Source organism: Ochotona princeps, chromosome 17 (assembly GCF_030435755.1).
Source record: "Ochotona princeps isolate mOchPri1 chromosome 17, mOchPri1.hap1, whole genome shotgun sequence".
NCBI classification, from domain to species: Eukaryota; Metazoa; Chordata; class Mammalia; order Lagomorpha; family Ochotonidae; genus Ochotona; species Ochotona princeps.
The window spans coordinates 1,398,935-1,418,179 of record NC_080848.1 but is presented as its reverse complement, the minus strand read 5'-3'; the positions used below and the strand labels follow the sequence as shown (position 1 = coordinate 1,418,179).

The window sequence follows — 19,245 nt, the reverse complement described above, 5'->3', positions numbered from 1 at the left end:
TCACCTGCAGACAGGCTCTAAGCCTGGGCCAGCTCCGCTGCTCTCCGGGTCTCCTTCATGCTGGCAGATGCGTCAGGCTGGGTCCCTTCCTCCCTGACTTCTGGGGCCCTCCTGGAACCAGCTGCCCATGTCCTGGGGTGAGGCTGCTGGCCACGTTTGCACATCCAGTGCTTTGAGCACCGCAGCCTGCCCCCTGTCACTCTCAGACCACAGCTCTGTCCTTTCCCAATCCTTCCACGTCCGCTTCCCCTCCGCCCCCGGGGCCTGGGCCGTGGCCTGGTGCTGCCAGGCCCCCCTATTTGCGGAACCCCAAGCCTTCCCTGGGCGCCTTGGGGCCCTTCTTGCATTCTGTCGGGGGCTTGGGAGAAAGCAACTCCATGGTGCCCCCGAATGGGCAGCTCTCGGAGCCCGGGTGCTAGCCAGTGCACTCCACAGCGGGCATGTACCCGCTGTCCCACATGCCTGTCCCACACAGCTCGCAGATGTCATGCAGGCTGCCGGGGATGCGGGGCAGGAGGCTGAACCGATAGAGCAAACTCCTCGCCTGCGGAGAGAGGGAATGGGGAGCAGGTGCAGCCGTGGAGCCTCCCCGCCCAGGGCCCCGCTGAGGCCAAAGCAGGTCTCCTGGCTCCTTCCCCAGGTCTGGGCTAGAAGCAAGGCCTTGCCTGGAGCTGGCTCACCTCAGAGCAGGTGCAGCGCCAGCCAGGCTCCAACACTCAGAACCCCATGCCCAGCGACACCTGCTGATCTCTGGAGCTGGGTAGTGTAGAGTCCAGCGCTGGCAGTGGGGCGCAGGAGTGCTGGGCAGGCCGAGTGTGGGAAGGCGCTGTGAATGAGGGTCTCCCTGGGCAGAGGGGTGTGGCCTGCAGCTTTGGGGGGGGTGGAGCTTTGCATTCATGGGTGGGGCTGCACTCACCTTCCTGAGCGCCAGCTCTCCGTTCCTCTGCATGGCCAGGTTTCCAAAGCGCGGCAGCATCTGGTCAGCGGCCAGCTGCTCAATGATGTCGTGCCCGTAGATGGCCATGATGGCCACACAGATGAAGAGGTGGAAGTAATCTGTCTGGGAGGACAGGGGCGGTCAGGTGCAGGCCCTGAGGGGAGTGGAGCAGAGTGGCCGGTACAGGGGGGCTGTGAGCAGAGGGGGCTGTGTGTAGGGGGTGTGTGCAGAGGGGGTGTACAGAGGGTGTGAGCAGAGGGGGTGTGAGCAGGGGGGTGTGAGCAGAGGCCATGCATGCAGTATTGTCCAAGCACCCTGGGTTGGCTCCAAGCTCTTGGGCTCGTCTCCAGGCCCTGTGTGCACAAGGCTGGCTCAGAATGCACGATGGTCGAGGAAGAGCCTTCTGTCACATGCCCAGCGGTCACTCTGTCCTCTTCCCTCAGGCCATGATGTCCCCGGCCCATGGCCAGCAACAAGTGTTGGGTCTATTGCAAGAAAGTGGGAAGCAGACTGCGTGGGCAAGCCCAGCAGCTCCCTGGCCCCCAACCTTGCTGTCAGCCCTTTCCCCAGGCCACCATGGGCAGTGGACACTGGGTGCTGGCCCATTGCACCCTGAGTGTGCTAGCCTGGCCCCCACGGGGCCTACATGTTCCAGGATCCAGGAGAGACCCTTCCTCTGCTGTTTCAGGCGGCCAGAGCCAGCCCCTGGACCCAACTGGGCAGAGGCTCAGGCCGGCCAGCAGCCCTCTCCCATCCTGCTCTGGGCTTCAGCCCCTCACTCCCAGTGGATACACAATGGCCTCATCTTGGCTCCAACGAGGGAGCGACAGCCGGGGCATCCCTGGGAGGCCCCAGCTCCTCTTGGACACAAATGTGGAGGGAAAGACATCTATCCCAAGTATGCATTTCAGCGAGGCAGCTTAGGGACCCGCATGTGGCATAGTGGGCAAAGCCACCACCAGCATCCCACATGGACACTGGTTCCAGTCCTGGCTGCTCCACTTCCATCCAGCTCCCCGGATGGCCCAAGTGCTTGGGGCCCCTGCACCCACGGGGGAGACCCAGCTGGGGTTCCTGGCTCCTGGGTCCCGCCTTGGAAGGAACCGGACATGGAGGTGCTCTCTCCCCCTCTCTGTAATTCTGCCTTTCAAATCAATACATCTTTGTTTTTTAAGGGCCTCACGTGGCAGTGACCTTCTGCTACCACTAAGCAGATCCAGGGACAGTCCCCTGTGTGTCCACTCAGAGCCTGCTCCAAGGCCGCCAGCGAGCCTCACTCCATCTCCACTCTCAGAATGAGGGCGGAGCTTGGTGGTGGCCTGTGCTCACTTGTCCTAGCTCTCTCTCTCTGTCAGCCTGTACCTGCCATCTCCAGAATGGGGGAGTGCTGCTGGAAAAACAAGGTAGCAAGACACAGTTTGCATTTTTGCCTGGGGAGCCAGCACATGGGGCACCATGCCGGGGCTGCCCCCCAACTCTCCCCCAGGAGAAGGCCTCCCCCTACACTGGGGGAAACGTTCATTCAGACAGGAAACTCAGCCCAGATCCAGGGTTGAAGGAGCCCAAAGCATCTCCCCAGAGCTCCCTCGTGCACCTGCCAGGAGGGGTGACGCTGGCCCCCATGGCCACAGGTATGCAGATGGAGAAGGGAGGTTGCGCTGGGATCCAGCGGTCCTCCCTTCCGGTGCCCAGAGGCTTGGGCTTACAAGGCTGATGGAAGGCCTAGAGAGACTCGGCTCTCCTGCTTGAGGCTGGCTGTCCCCCCAGTCCAGGCGTGAAGGCTGCCTGACAAGGCTACCTGCGCTCCCAGGGGCATCTGGCAGGAGGAAGTGAGGAACACCAGCCAGAGCTCCCCGGGGCACTGCCAGATCTCAGGGCTTGATCCTGGCCACGGCTGAGCCTACCCAAGGGACTGCAGGGGTTGGAGGGAGGCCCGCCACCATGCGGAGGACCCCAGAGGAGGGGCCCTCCCACCTCAGCCCGGGCTCACCTAGTAGTGGGTCCAGCAGGCCGCCCACACGCACAGGGCCTCGGCCTCAGGGAACTCCCGCTTGAAGCACAGCAGCAGGCAGCGGTGGCAGAGGAGCAGCTGCAGGCCGTCCTCACCCAGCTGCAGCAGGTGGTGGTGGAAGCATGGCTGCTTCCCGCAGGTAGAGCCAGGGGTAAGGCCAGGCCGTGTCAGCCCTGCACTCACTCCCCGGGGAGCAGGGCCCCCAGGAGCTCTGGCCCCGACTGACAACTCCCCTCACCTTCCCGGGGACTGAGGGTTCCCAACATAGCGTCTCCTCCCAGTGATATGGGGACAGCCCTGACTTGAACAGGAAAGGTCGCTGGCCGGGCCCTGTGCTGCGTGACAACAGAGGCAGACTGCCACTGCCCACTGGGGGCCGCGGAGATCACATCAAGGCACACGCGCCCCCGGAGGCAGGCGGTGAGCAGAGGCATGGCCGGCGAGGGGATGGCTTTGCGGAGCACAGTCCCAGGGGTCTGGCGGGCCCATGTGCCCGTGCCCTTGCCAGCATCTGAGCCCTCGCCCATGGTGCCCTTGCCAGAGTCCACTCCCTGCCCGGCCTGGTGAGCCAGCTTCCCTCTACAGGGTCCAGACCACATGAGCAGCTGGCCCCTCCTCATGACGCAGTGTGCAGCTCAGCCTGCCGGACCCCAGTGGCCCGAGGTCAGTCCCGAGTCCAGGCCTCTAGGCTCCGCCTCCCAGGCTCTCCCTCATGCACATGCACACTGCTCCGGGCATGTGTGCTCAGTCGCTCCTGCAACATTCTGCTCAGCCAGGCCTAGCGACGCTTGGGGCAGGGGACTGTCCTTCCCGGCCCGCTCATGGGCACCTTCTGGAGGCCGAGCTTCTGCCTAGGGCTGGTGCCAGTAGGTGCTCAGTACACAGCAGGAACATGGCATACAACAGGTACAGAATAGCAAAACCAGGAACTGGGGCCTTGGACTTGTCCTTGACACTTCCAGCCTTGCCAGTCACTCTGCCCTTTCTGGTCCCAACAGCCAGGGCTGCTCATCCCCACAGGCCGATCCTGTTGGGGTGAGGGGCTGGTGAGGCCCCCTGGGGAACACTGCTGCCCTGTGGGCCCCAGCATGACTCCCAGCACCGCTGTTCCCTATTACCATTCAGGAGCCTGGACTGGGCACCCAGACACACCTCAAGACCCATTCCCTACAGCACACAGGGGCATGGAAGAGGGGAGCAGCCTGGGGAACACGTGTTCCAGGGCCGGAAGCCCCAGCAGTGCCCACAAGGCCCTGGCAGTGAGGGGAAGCTGCCCGCACACGCCCTCACCAGCTACTTCTCCATGTCCTCACCTGGGGTGAGCTGACAAATATGGTGTTCTGCGTCAAGCCCACAAAGCACCACAAGGTGTCCGACTCATCCAGGACCTCGGCCAGGACGGGCGCCACCAGGTAGGACATACCCTGGGAGTAGCCGACGGCCAGGTTGCACACGGCGTAATTCAACAGGACCCTCGTGGTTGGGGTGTGGGGAGGGGAAGACGGCAGAGGGTGGGCATGACCGTCCCTCCCTGTCCTCATTGTGGTTGGGGTCCCAAGAATCCTGGGCCGGAGTCCTTGGCTGCCCTTGGCTGCCCTTGGCTGCTGGCAGGGCCAGGCCTGTCTCCGGGGCTGGGCCCTGGCCCTGGTCAAGATGGGTGGGGCTTCACCTGCACCAGGCAGCTCCCCAGGTCGGCCCTGAACACTGGCCACCATGAGAAGACCGGCAGGTTGGGGGGCACTGGGCGGGCAGGGGTGTGTCCAGGGGTTCCAGCACTCGGGGGCTCTGTGTGAGGGCCCCGTGGCAGGGGGCTCCCGGAGAGTCTGGGTGGGAGTACCTGAGCGTGGGGAGAAGGGGAGGGATCTGCGGGACCACACCTCAAGCTCTCCACGTTGGGGATGTCAAGACCCTGACCCAGGAGCTAAGGAGCCCAGGGCAGCCAAGGGGCCATACCAGGCCCTAGCATTGCCTCCTCGGAGGCCCAGGCCAGGGAGGCCAGGTGGCTGGGCATCTCCAGAGGCATGCCTGCCAGCAGTCAGCGGGTACCTGCCCTGCTGGATGGCTGTGTCCTGGCGCTTCTGGGCCTGCAGCGCCTCCCGCTCCTGCGACTATAGTAGCTAGCAGGAAGGGCCACACCTCCTCGCGGAGGGACACGTTGATTCCACCCAAGAAAGTGGCCTGCGGGCGGCGCACGTGTTGGGAAAGGGACAGCAGGGGAGGTTGCTAAAAGGACCCAGTGCCCGCCCCTCCAGGGGTGATGGGTGTCCTGAGCCTCTGGGCAGTGAGTTGCACAGTTTGACTGCCAGGGGAAGGGCCCGGCCCTCGGTTCCCAGGCAGGACACAAGCCGGCCTCATTTTCATGTCAATGCCCCCCCGGAGCGCGCTCACATCAACTTGGAGGTCCTAATCCTGTGGCTCTTCCACCAACTGACAAGGGCTCCCCCAAACCCATCAGGACCCAGCACCATCCCATGTCCCCAGCGATCTGCCAGCACTGCAGACCTCAGCTTCCGCAGCCTGTACTCCTCCGCCTGGCCCAGGTCGTTCAGGTGCCTGAGCCAGGTAGCCACGTCCAGCTTTCTGTATGCATGTCCTCTCTCGGCCACCTGCTGGCGGGGTGGGGAGGGGACGCGAGGCCCAGATGAGCATCCCCAGGGCCCTGGCGTTCCCAGGAGCTGAAAGGGGGCACTACGTGGCAAGTGCAATTAAATGCAATTAAGATGAAAACCCCTCCATCCCCAGATGGCCTCCCTGGGCTGCTCCCAGACCACTCGCATCCCCCATCCCCCGCTCCATGCTCGCTCTCTCCCACCCCGGCCGCAAACACGGAATGAATGCCTGGTAAGGGCCTCGCTAAATGATGTGTCATTGGCCACATACAAAGGGCCGCTGTTCCCGGAGCCGGGAGCCAGCCTGTCACGTCACCTCCCCGTGCAGGCCCGAATCCCGGGTGCAACTGGGGCTGACACTTGATTCAGAAATCAAAGGTCGGTCCACATGGTGGGCGGGCAGGCGGGGTGGGAGCTGGTGAAGCCCCCAGGGCCGGACGGCAGCACTTGCAGGTTGAGAGCGCTGCCTGTCCTAGCGGCACCCAGCAGCCTCGCGGGGCTGGGCCTCGCAGGGCTGGGCCTCGCAGGGCTGGGCCTCACGGGGCAGGGCCCTACTCTAATGCCAGAGGAGCTGCAGTGACCCTGGGGTCAGGAGCATGGCTCAAGCAGGAGAAAGCCCCACGGGGCCACCACTCACTTGCCCCAGCCATGCACATACCCTCTGTCCCAGGGACCAGAGGCCTAACCCAATTCAATGGTCCAATTCCCGAAGACAGGACACTGTGCCTGGGGCCTGCCACGGAGCCGCAGGAGGACGAGGGCCAGAGGCCTGGACACCCCCAGGAGGCACCTGGCTGGCAGGGGCAGGGGCTGTCTCTGTTTGCTCCCACACCTGCTTCCCACCCTGACCCAGAGTGGCACAGAGTTCGGCGTGGTTACAAACGTCTACCATGGATTTATCGGGGAGTTGGGGCGGGCGGCTTTGAGAGGAAGCAAAACCTGGGGAGGTTTTCTCTTTGTGATGTTTTTCCTACACATATGCAATAATTTGGTTTTAAAATTTTTCCTTGGAGGTCCGTGTCATGGCACAGCAGGTTAAGCCACTTCAATTTTGAGTTCCAGTTGATCCGCTTCCGACCAGCTCCCTGCTGAGGTCCTAGGGAAAGCGGCAGAGGGTGGCTCGAGCCCTCGGGCCCTGTGGGAGACCCAGAAGGTTCTGATTTCCAGCTTCGACCTGGCCCGGCCACGGTGAGGACCGCCATTTGTGCAGTGAACCAACAGATGGGAGATTCTCTCTGCTCTCCCTCCCTGTCTCTGTAACTCTGCCTTTCCACTAGGTAATTCTTAAAAATATAAGAATATTCATGTATATGCTGCAAATAATTTGGTTTGCTCATTAAATTATTGCATGTGATGTGTGAAAATTAAGTTTGTTTGATACCCCCAAGACACCACTAAGCTTAAAGTGTCGCTAGATGGGAGTACAAGAGGCTCAGCCAGAAGAAACACAGTCCTTTTGTACCAAAGCAGCCACGGCAAGGCGGCCACGGCAAGGAGGCCACAGCCAAGAGACCACAGCCAAGAGGCCACGGCAAGGAGGCCACAGCCAAGAGGCCACACAAAGCAGCCATGGCAGCCCCTGGCCACAGGCAGAACATGGCTGAGAGCATCCATGGCACCTCCCACCCAGCTCCGTCCCCAGCAACGCCCCTGGGACCCCGGCACCTCCCACCCAGCTCCGTCCCCAGCAACGTCCCTGGGACCCCGGCACCTCCCACCCAGCTCCGTCCCCAGCAGGCATCAGCTCGCAAGGGACCCAAGTGGAGCTTCAGGCTCCTGGCTGCAGCCTGGCCTGTCCCTGTGTGCTGCAGACATCTGGGGAGTGAACCAGTAGATGGAAGATCTCTCTCTGTGGTCACTCTTCCTTTAACACACACATGCACACACATATGCACGTAAATCACATGGCTTGGGGGCACAGAAGCACTGGCCTGGTAGGAGCGCTCTGGGAAACCTGTGGCAGCTTCCTGACGGGCCCTTCTCCACCACACACCCCAGTTATTCCCTCCCCCTGGAGGAAGCAAAGCAGGCAGGGGGGTAAAGGGGGTGTGGCCTGAGTCAGGACACCACGTAGTGTCTACCCCGTAGTACAGCACCTGGCTCGGCTCCCCCCTCCAGCTTCCTGCTACTGTGGGCTCTGGGAAGCAGGTGACCGAGGGCCCACACACGGGGCCCTGCAGGTGACTGGGGAGTGAAGCCACAGGGATCTCAGCCTGTCTCCGTGTCTCCCCAACAAATCAGAAGCTACACACAGACCGCACATGGGTGTCGGCAGAGACTTACATGTTGTGGCCAAGAGCTGAAAACAGCCCCACATTGTTCAACAGCCAAACGTGGAGTGAATGGTGGCTTTCACACACTGCACTGCAACGTAGCAAGCACAGAGGGCCCAGCAACACAGAACACATGAGCACACAACTACACATACGGCAATAAGAGGCAACACACAACACATGAGCACGCAACTACACATACGGCAATAAGAGGCAACACACAACACATGAGCACGCAACTACACATACGGCAATAAGAGGCAACACACAACACACAGATTACAATGTGACAGAGACACAGCACACGATTCAACATACAACTCCACACACGACATACACAACACACCATACGATAACACAGTATATAACACACAATACACAACCCATACAATATGAAACGTAACAGTAAAATCCAACACACAATATGTAATATATAACACAACACATCTAATACAACATGGAAACAGCACATGTCATACAATATACAACATAGAGAACACGGATGTCTGCAAACCAGGAAGACAGGAGGCACACCCACACGCTGCTGGCTGCTGGCTGCGCCAGGGAGGCCAGGCAGTCCACAGCGACGGACAGCAACTGCCCCAGCGCTCACAGCGGGGGTAACTGCGCCTAACAGAAAACACAGCATCTGAACAAGCCTGCTTACGGTTCTATCCTCTATCTGCCTTAGAGAGGCAGAGGGGGACCCCACTCCTGCTGGCTCACTTGCCAGACGCCTGCCATGGGTCTGCAGAGGTTAGAGCTGCGAATCAGGGGCTTGGTCCAGGCCCAGGGACCCCAGCCAGCCCTGTCACCTCCCTGCGTGAGGAACCGGTGCTGGGCATGGTGCCGCAGTGCCCGTGAGGGAGTCGGGCAGCCTGCCGAGCACCTGGCAGCCAGGTCAGATGCCCGCCCCAGAAACATTTCTAAGTGAGTAGTTCAGGGGTGCCGAGTCCTCCACAGTGGCTGGCATGGTCTGCTTTGCCATCTTCCCATATGGACACACTCGGGTCCTGCACTTCCCACCCAGCTCCGTGCTGGTGGCCTGGGAAAGCAATGGGAGACGGCCCAATGCCTTGGGCCCCTGCACCCTGTGGGAGACCCAGCTGGAGCTCCAGGCTCCTGGCCTGAGCCTGAGCCGGTTCCACATGTTGTGCCCATTTGTAGGGGAACCAGTGGATTTCTCTCTCTCTCTCTCTCCCTCCCCATCTCCCTTTCAAACTCATAAATGAAATGGTTTTAAGAGGGCTCTGGCTACACACTGCAACCACCACCACCGCCCGCCTCGGGGTCCCCCACTTGGACCGCGACCTCCGCCCCGGCCGCTCTCCCGGCTTCGGGCAGATGCCCTCTGCAGCTGCGGTGCCTGCGCGAGTCCACGGGGCTGCCCCTGCTGCCTCTCAGGCTGAGCGATGGCCAGCACACGGAGCACACATGTCCTGCGCCACTCTCCTGCCATGGACACTTCAGGGGTCCTGCCCTCAGGCGCCCAGGAGTCACGCTGCCAGGCACACACATGGGAGAGCATCATGTCACACAGCCAGAGTAGGCTCACGGGATCACATGGCAATCCTGGCTTTAAGTTTTCTTTGGTAGTGTTAAAGATTTATTTTTTTAATCTTTACTTTCTTTAATCCACTGGTTCACTCCGCATACAGTCTCCTAACAGTAAGGGCTGATTTAGGCATGAGCCTGAGGCCGGGCGCGCCATCCGGGTCTCCCACAGGAGTACAGGGACTTGGGACTTGGAGTATTATTGGCTGTTTTCCCAGGAGCAATGAGCAGGGAGATGGATCAGAAGTGGAGCAGCTGGGACTTAAACTGGTGCCCGTGTGGAACACTGGCATGACACATGGAGGCTTAAGTCACTGTGCACAATGCCACACTATTCTGAACTGTGTAAGAGGCCACACCATCTCCCGCAGCGGCTACGCCAGCGTGCATTGCTTCCAATAGCACACGGAGGTCCCAGCGTTCCCACACAACTGCCAACACCTGCTCTCTTCTGCTTTGTTGGTATTTCCTGGAGGGCAGAGCGAGACAGTCCCTGGCGCTTGGCTTCAGCCCAGCCAAGACCTGGCTTTTGCAGTCAGAACCAGTGAAAGGAAGAACACCACCTTTCAGATAAATAAGCTAATATATATATTTTTTTAAAAACTGCTGTTTTTGTGGCATGGCAGGCTAGGCCTCTGCTGCGATGTGAGCATCCCATGTGGACGCTGGTTCTAATCCCGGCTGCTCCACTTCCCATCCAGCTCCCTGCCTGTGGCCTGGGAAAGCAGCGAAACTTGAGGAAGCTCCTAGCTCCCGGCCCAGCCCCAGCCCTGTGGGGAGTGAAATAGTGGATGGAAGATTCTCCGTCTCTCCTCCTTTTTCTGTGGTTCTGCCTGTCAAAGAAATTAAAAATGCTGAACACACACAAACACACACACACACCTGAATAACCAAGGGACCAGCTCCTCACTACGTGCATGGAGAAAGCAGATGCCAACCGTGAAACACAGTGTTCACACGGCTTCCCGCATGGTGCAGATGGCCGGGCTCGGGTGACGGCTACCTAAGCACGCCACAGTCCTGAGGCCGGAACGCAACCATCTCAGACGGCTTCCGCTTTCGTGTTTTTAGTTGCTAACCAGAACCGCGCATCACCGTGATGGCCGGGAACATGCCGATCTCGGCCCGCCTGGCTTTTAGGTAAGAAGTCTGTGTGCGGGCTTCTGCTACAGAACCGCAGGAGAGCATTCAGAAGAGGAGGCGGGGCACAGGTGAGGTGCAGGTCCTGCACCTGCCGCCCAGGACCAGGGCTGCACCCCATGATCCCGCCAAGAGTGAGCCGTGCTAGGCCCACTTCCCAGCTCCGGAGGCTGCTGCCGGCCGCCCCACGAGGGTCCTGAGCTGGACGTGAAGTTCAGGGGTGGGCTTTGGGGGATCCTCAGGCCTGGTGGCACCGCCCTGGAGGCAGACTCATCCCGATTCCTGCTCTCCTGGGACCACAGTAGTACAGCCAGAGGTGGAGGTCGGAGCGCCAGGGAGGGTGGGCGGCTGGCACTATGCTGATGCTGCTGCCTGGGCCCCTCGTCCAGCATGGCAGTGGCTGCACTCCAGCTCCCTGCTCAAGTGCTGGGCCCCGCCACTCACGTGAGAGCTGGCTGCTGGCCTTGACCTGGCCTGGCCGCTGTGGGCATCTGGGCAGTGAACCAGTGAATGAAGAGCCCGCCTCTCTCTGTGTAGCTCTGCAGGTGGCCCTGGCACGTGAGGCTGCCTCCCTTACACTGCCCTCGGTGTCTCACTGGCCGCCAGCACCATGCTCTTCGGACTGTCCAGTGCCCAGAACTCAGTGCGCACCAAACTCCTTCACTTCGTAAATGACTTGCCCAGCCTCAGCAACTCTGTCTTCACAGCACCAACAGGCGGGAGCTGGGCTAGACCTGGAATTCTGTCCCCAGCGTCTCGGCTGGCACACAAGAGCGGAGCCGGATGGCACACCACAGGTGTGTGTGAACAGGTGTGTGTGTGTGTGTGCACCAGTACTCATAGCAGCGCCATTCCCACAGCTCACAGTGGAGGCCACTTAAGGGACACTGAGGCAGGACTCCCACCCTCACGGTGCTTTGGCATCCCGCCTGGCACAAGAGGGGGCAGACGTTTGGCCTAGCAGCCACAAGCCAGGCTAAATGCCCACAGCCCGGACCAGAGGCCAGCCCAGGCTCCTGGGGCATGGGCACCCAGGGCACAGTGGAGACAGCCCTCAGCTGGATTTCCAGCCCTCGTGTTTTGGTCCACTTATTTGAGAAGCACAGAGAACTCCCATCTGGTTCCTTCCCCAAGCACCTGGAATGACGGGGCTGGGTCAGAGCCAGGAGCCAGGAGCCAGGAGCCAGGAGCCAGGAGCTTTGGTCAGTACAGGTCACACACCCCTGCCCATGAGCTTGGCTGTGGCTCTGTCTGCAACCAGGGAGGGTGGAGGAGGTTGGCCACCCCTGGGTCCACTTCCCGCTTCTGCCTGGGGGCTCCCATCTCTGGCCTCAGGTGGTGGGACTCCTGTGGGGCACCAGGGGCCCCACCCATGACCTGTTCCTCCCCTGGCGGGCACGGAGAAACACAGTGTGTCCCTTCAGCCACATGGCTGCAAGCACACAGGCCAAGCCTGGCGACACCCTGGCTTCTGGAGGGACGGATGCTATGTTTCCCTTCGTCTCATGTTCTTGCTTTTGGTAAACTTGAGCGAGGAGCCACTTTTCCCGCCAGGACAGGAGGTGGACTAAGTCAGCCTGGGCCAAGGACACACCGTGCGCACAAGATCTGCCACTGGGAGGAACCCCAACAGAGGAGCTTGGGGAACTCTTGTCAGGGTGCAGTCGCTGCAGGTGAGCGCAAGAACCAGAGCAAGGCAGCCCAGAACAGACCAGGCTGCAGTGCCCGCTGGCATATGTCCGACTCAGGTCTGGCAGCTGGCCAGGCTGGGCCAGTTTATAACACTCACTGGCAGATCTGAGAACCAGGATGGGGCGCTGGACAGGCCGGGTTGGGCCTCAGCACCAGTCAGTTCACGTTAGGGCTGGAACTGAAGGCTGGCTGTGTTGGGTTGGGCGGCAGTACCCACCAGCACGAGCTGGAATGGGGCAGTCCGGGCTGGGCCAGGCTACAGCACCCAAATGCCAAGGTGAGATGGGCCATGCCAGACTGGGCCATGGCACCACCAGCACACGTGAGACTGGGGGTGGGGGGTGGGGAGTGTGCCAGACTGTCAGCGGTGTACCCTGCTGGGCCACTGCTCCTGCTGGTGAGTGTGAGAGCTGGAAGTGGGGACAGACCAGGCTGGGCAGGGCTACACCACCTGTTGGCCTGAATGTCAACTGTTAGGGGGAGAGCCAGGCTGGGCTAAGTGACCAGACCCACCGGTACAGGCATGAGCTGGAGTAAGGGCAGGCGAATTGGCCTTTGCTGCAGCATCTGCTGGAAAGTGCTGAGAAAGGGGAAAGTTTCTGTCCAGCTAGACTGCAGAACCACCATGGGACAGGGACAGGGAGTGGATCCAGTGAGGAGGCTGTGGGTACCTCTTAACGGGCTCCAATTCCCACTGGTGAGCATGGGGGTGGGTCTGGATGGACAGCCGATGGCACCCACTGGTATGAGTGTGGGCTGGAGGGTGGAGTTGGTTGTGGTAAGTTAGCTTCAATGCCCAGAGATCCCAATGGGAGTTGGGACAGACCGGACCAGGCCCCAGCACATGCTGGCAGGCACGGAAATCAGAGCTGGGGGCTGGTGCAGTGGGGGTTATTGGGGTCCTCTGACAGGGCTGCAGCTCCCCCTGGTGTATGTGAGCGCTGAACGTGTGCTGGGCAGGGGAAGGAGGGCAGAACAAATTGATCAACTGCCCCAGTGAAGCCTGACAGCAAATAGGTGGCCATGTGAACCAGTGGGCCTTGGCAGGACTTCCTCTTCCCTGGAGCAGCGACATCAACAGTGTCTCAGAACCATCAACAGCACTTGAGCGGAGCCCTCGGAACGTGCTCCACAAAGGGGACCCTGGGACGACAGCAGGTGGCTGTTCCCCATCCCTGGGTGCTGAGGAGTTGGGGGGCCTTGTCTCTGCCTTTCCCCCAGATACAGGAAGAAGAAGTGTATGAATAATGTTCTCGCCCACTCTGCCCTGATCCTCAACCCTTCCCGTCCTGATCAACTATGTAAACGTGATCAATAATAAGATATAAGACACAAAACAAAACCTTGAGCCAGGAGTGCCAGCCTGTGGAGCTCTGGCAGAACAAAACAAACCTGACCTGCTAATCCACCTGGATTGGAATGCCTGCGTCCCAGCCCTGGCCGGCTGACCCACTCAGGGGCCCCAGCCGGCCGTGGGGTGTTCCCGAAGCCGCGCCTCCAAGGCGGCCCAGTTCAAAGGCGGCTGAGTCAGCCAGGTGTGCATTAAGCCAGCTCCAAGGCTCCTTGATGGGTGAGACACAAAGGGGCTTCAAAGGACAGGGCCTGCGGCCACCAGAACTTCCCTGCAGCCATGGCTCCAGGGTCCCAAGCACCCAGGGATGACCACAACAGGTGGCACGGGCTAGGGTCCAGCATCAAGACCACAGTCGCGCTGCTGGGGTGGGCAAGTCCCATGCTTCTACTGTGCCTCAGCCCGCCCCCTCCAGCCACCCCTGTAGAAGCCGAGGCCCACAGGGAGGGCCCCAGGGCCTGTTCTGAGACCACTTAGGACAGGATGGCAGTCTCTAGGGAGGCCCTGGGCCCTGGGTGCAGGGAGTACAGCACCCCGCTGCCCAGCACGCCCCCGCCCAGCAGCTGCCCTGTTCAGCACCCCTCTGCCCAGCACCCTCCCCCCTCAGTACCCCCTCCACTCAGCAGCCCCCTGAGCTCGGACCACCCTCCAGTCCTCATGCCTACCCTAAGCCCCTCCCAGCACTGGTGCCATGGCAAGGAAAGGTCTCTGCCCCACGGCCCAGCACGGAGTGGGAGGGTGGGAAGGATTAACTCCTCCAGGTGTGCAATGTTGTGGGCACTGCCCAGACTGATCTCTAGGCCCCCACTGGGTGGTACATTCTGGCAGTTTCTGAAATGCATTGTAAGCATGGTAGGCAAAGCGTGTCTGTCATCGTTAGCATGCCTGTGCACACACGTGTAGCCCCTACACGCGTACACACATCAACCTGCTCATGGGTTGACCTTGCCTGCTCTGAGCCCCCACACTGCTCTGACCAGCCAGACCGTGCATGGCAGGACACGCATCAGTGGCTTCCAGAACAACAGCCACAGTACGTCAGTGGCCAGGGCGATGTTGGCTGTCAGAGCCCGGGGGCTGGGGAGTCTCTCCCTCCTGCCTGCTGTCACCGTCGGGGCCAGGAGATGCTGTGGTGGCCTCAGCTGCCTTCCTGCTGCCCCAAACACTTCTGCAAATGTGCCGCAGGCTGAAGGGTGCCAGGAGTCTCCCAGAAATGAAGCAGAATAATTCACAACCCAGCACCCAGGACCCAGTGTTTCCCACCAGCACCCAGGAGGTCTCGCCAGGACCCAGTGTCTCCCAGCAGCACCCAGGACCCAGTGTCTCCCACCAGCACCCAGGAATTCTCGCCAGGACCCAGTGTCTCCCAGCAGCACCCAGGAGGCCTCCCCAGGACCCACGTCTCCCACCAGCACCCAGGAGGCCTCCCCAGGACCCAGTGTCTCCCAGCAGCACCCAGGAGGCCTCCCCAGGACCCAGCATCTCCCAGCAGCAGCCAGGAGGCCTCCCCAGGACCCAACATCTCCCATCAGAAGGGCAGGGCAGTGGGAGAGCACTGCTTGCAAGCAAGGTCAGGATTGCGGTGGCCTCACTGCTGTCTGGGGACAGAAGGAGACCAGGGAGGCTTCCTGCAGGTCCAGCTGGGGGGCAGGGGCACGTGTGAGCTTTTTCTATGCAGCACACGGGAGAGGCTGCTCTACCTCTAAGCCCTGCAGTATGCCAATCCCCCGGGAGCAGGAATGACCGTGGTCCTTCCATGGCAAAGGCCCCAAGGCCCCCAGGGATGGACACAGGCAGGACTGGCCCCCCGAGGACCAAGAGCAATAAGCAGGCCCTCACACAGGGTGAGCAGGGTGGGGGTTCTGTGGGCCAGAGCTCGGGGCCAACGAGGGGCCCAGGTCCCTGTGTATCCCTGGCAGGTCCGCAGCGACCAAACACCGGAGGCCCTGCAGCTCGTGAAACACTGCCATGGATGCTGCGCAATGCAGCCCTGGGGTCTCCTGGTGGCTCCCGCTGGCCCGTTACACGGAGGGGGTACGCAGCTATTCTGTGATGTCACCCAAGGCCACTCCCCTTGGGCAGCTGCCCAGCCAGCTGGGAGGGCCAGCAAGTCCTGCCTGGCTGGTGGCAGCGTGCCCTCCTGGATCACACACACGCACACTGAACCTATGTCTGGGACACACCCACTATCAGCTCCTTGCACGTGAGTGTGGTGAGTGTGTTTCTCTACTGTCAGGCCCAGCATCCAGAAGCGGCCTCTTGGCAGCTGTGTTGTGGGCTGGCAGCGCTTCCAGGAACCCAGAGGGAGAGGGGAGCGCCTGTCTGGGGGCCAGCAACGGTGCAGCAGAGGATACAATGGACCAGGTCTTACAGCATGGGAGGGGCAAAGCCAAGTGCTATTGTGCCAGCTCCCCCGAGGGACAGCACCCCAGCACGAGACAAAACAAGCAGGTTTGGTGTGGTGGGGTAGTGCGTTAAGCCACCGCCTGCATATGAGCGCAGGTTCAAGCCCAGGCTACTCCACTTCCCATTCAGCTCCCCGCTGATGGTGCCTGGCAAGGCAACAGAGGACAGCCCGAGCCCCGGGGCCTCTGCACCCATGTGGGAGACCTGCGCAGAGGAGCTCCTGGCTCCTGGCGTCGCAGAATGAACTACTAGATGGAGGAAATCTCCCTCCCTCTCTCTCTCTCCCAGTCTTCCAAATACACAATATTTCTTAAAATAAGATTTTAAAACTGAGTAGAAACCAAAAAAATACTTCCAATAGTCATGCACTGGTCAGAGGTCTGTGGTCAGCCCTTGGGGCATCGCAGCGGACACAGGCAGCCAGAGCAAGCCCCCTTCTCCCACCCCGGTGTGCTCGAAGGGGACTGAGTCCTCTCCAGCCACTTCCTGCCCCGCAGCCATGTGTGGGCCTCAGGCTCCCTGGACAGAGCGCCATGTAGTGATGGTCCCATGGCTGCAGCCCCTCCACCAAGCACCGTGGGGCTCGCCAGCTCCTCCCCGGTCCTGGAGGCCAGAAGTGTGCAGTGATGGTGCCCTCCTAGTGCCTGGTGGCCCCTGACAGCCTGGAGCACCTTCCTGCAGCAGCCATGTCCCATGCTTCTGCCCCCACCTGCCAATCCTCTCAAACCCATTCATGTGTGGGGGAGCAGGGCCGTTAGCTCAGCATTCCCTCCAGGCTGGTGTCCACAGACTGCCCCTGGCGACATAGGCCACTCGGTCACACCCGAGTGGGTGACGTTCCTCCAGGCTCCAGGAGCGCCCTGCCGTGCCCTGAGACCTGGTGAGGGGGAGGGAGATGCCTGCATGTGGGGGGCAGGGGCACAGCTCCCTGCTGCAGCTGCTTCTCTTGGGTCTCCGACCTGCGCTTCCCTCCCACACTGTGCTAAATGCTATTTAGTAGCTAATTAACTTCCTGGGCGAAGACCTGTCTAATTGCACGTCCTCCCCTAAGCCTCCTCGGGGACGCCCAGCTGTCCTGGGCCATTCGTTCTGCTGGCTCTCACCTCGCAGGCACCACCGCCGGCCCCATGACAAGCTGCCAATCAACGTCGCACAGGTCAAGGGGGACCAAATTAGGATCCCTGGACCGCTGCTGCCGCTGAACTTGCTAAGCAAAGCTGAGCGGATGGGAGAGCGTCAAGGCAGCGGGCGGCAGAAGCGGCCCGGGCTCCGCTCTTCAGAATGACTGGTTTTCGCTCTAAACGGCTCCCGACTGGAATCTGCTTAGCTTTTTGCCTGCACTGGCATCTGCCATCCATCACACACAAGGATAATCAGAAAATAAAAGCTTTCGATGAGCTTCTGCATAAATCACCGTGATGCCAATTACTGCCGGGCACACTGCATGCTGGGGAGGAGGTGGGAGGCAGCCAGGGTGCCTGCCTGGTCCCCACCCACCACTCGGGGCCAAAAGCTACCTGCCTGTCCCTCGCTGGAACCTGTTCACAGGTCCACACGGCAGCCCACGCCAGGCGACCCCTCCAGTCCCACGGTCCTCATAGTCACCCAAGCCCTCAGCGGAGAGGGTAGGAGAGAAACCGAGAGCCAAACGCTGGGGCTGGGGGAAGGGCAGCTCCCGCACACGAGGACAAATGGCACCCCGCTCCGTGGCTCTGCCGAAGGGCAGGGCCTCCGTGGTCCATGACGGGCTCAAGCTTGGAAGCCGGCAGCTGTTTCTGTTCCTGACCTGCTCAGCAAGCCTGGCCCTTGGGCATGGCTCTGGACCGACATCCTGTGCTGGACCTGCCCCTCACCCACCTGGGGCCAGCCTCAGGCATCTCACGCAATCAGGATGGCATGGGACCCAGTAGGCCCCAGTAGGCCCCAGTAGGCCCCAGTAGGACACAGTAGGACCCAGTAGGACCCAGTAGGCCCCAGTAGGACACAGTAGGACCCAGTAGGACCCACCCAGTGCCCCTGGGAAGAGAGGGGATAAGCATTCCTTTGGAGATGGTTATTAGTTAAAGAATGTTTAATTTATTCAAAAGGCAGAGTGACGGATAAAGAAAAGTCCACCTGCTATCCAAATGGCCGCAGCAGCCAGGGCTGGGCCACGCCAACGCCAGGAGCCAGGCATTTCGCCAGAGTCTCCCACATGGCTGCAGGGGCCCACATATGGGGGCCATCCTCAGCAGCTCTCCCAAGCGCATCAGCAGGCAGCTGGAGCAGAAGTGGAGCAGCCGGACTCCAACCAGCGCTCCCGTACTGGCTCCCAGCACGTGGTCCCATCAGCTGTATCACACTGGCCTCAGAGATGGTGACTGCTCAGCAGAGCACAGGGACCTGCCTGCCGAGGGCCAGGCGCGATTGGCTGGGTGTTCCCAGCAGGTGGCCCTGGCTGGGCGTGTCTGGATCCCGTGACCCTGGCCTGGATCTGCATGTTGACCCCAGGTGCTGCAGAGGCTGGGGCAGGGCAGGAGCGTCCCAGGCAGCCAGCAGCAGCAGCAGCAGCAGCCCATAGCAAGGCAGCTCCCTCAGGCTTTAACCCCCACACACACGTGTGCACCCGGCGAGGGGAGTGGCACTAACCTACACGCACACACACGTGTGCACCCAGCGAGGGAGCGGCACTAACCTACACGCACACACACGTGTGCTGGTTGGGAAGTGGCACTAACCTACACACACGCATGCATGTGCTCCCAGCGAGGGGAGCAGCAATAACCTACACGGACACACGCGTGTGCTGGCTGGGAAGTGGCACTAGCGGGCGCCCAGGCTGGTTCAGGGCGCTCAGAGCTGAGCCTGCCGGGTTGGGGCAGGGCCCTCAGCCTTGGGATCCGACTGTGCAGCAGCCCTATTCATGACCTGCAGAGAGAAACAAACAGGACCCTGACTAAGCAGAACCAGAGCGTGAAGGGTGTCCTTGACCCAGAGGCCCCCCATTCTGCCCGGGCAGGGGGCATGTGCCCGGGAGTCATGCCACTCATCCTGACGCCCGCCTGGGAGTTGCTAGCCACACCTCCAGTCCTGGGCCCCAATGCCACACACAGGTGTCTGCCCAGGATTACCCATTGCACTTGGCATAGACCACGTACCTGGCTGGTGGACTGCCCTGCAAAAAATGGGCTTCTCCACCAGCTGCAGGGGCTGTAAGTTAAGTCCAGCCCACAGGGACACAGCGCGGGCAGGAGCCTGTTGGGGGCTACCTGGCATGAGCCTGCGGCTGGGGG

The 19,245-nt window shown here is 61.1% G+C and overlaps 1 protein-coding gene across 1 annotated transcript in view; it reads right to left on the bottom strand.

Annotated features, from left to right (window-relative positions):
- Window positions 1-295: 295 nt before the first annotated feature.
- Window positions 296-19,245, bottom strand: part of TBC1D16 (TBC1 domain family member 16) — a 34,523-nt gene continuing 15,573 nt past the window's right edge. The window contains 9 exon segments of the mRNA XM_058675703.1: window positions 296-544; window positions 917-1,060; window positions 2,928-3,074; window positions 3,338-3,527; window positions 4,246-4,261; window positions 4,264-4,421; window positions 4,995-5,057; window positions 5,059-5,126; window positions 5,444-5,554. Coding sequence (XP_058531686.1) covers window positions 296-544; window positions 917-1,060; window positions 2,928-3,074; window positions 3,338-3,527; window positions 4,246-4,261; window positions 4,264-4,421; window positions 4,995-5,057; window positions 5,059-5,126; window positions 5,444-5,554 — 1,146 coding nt within the window.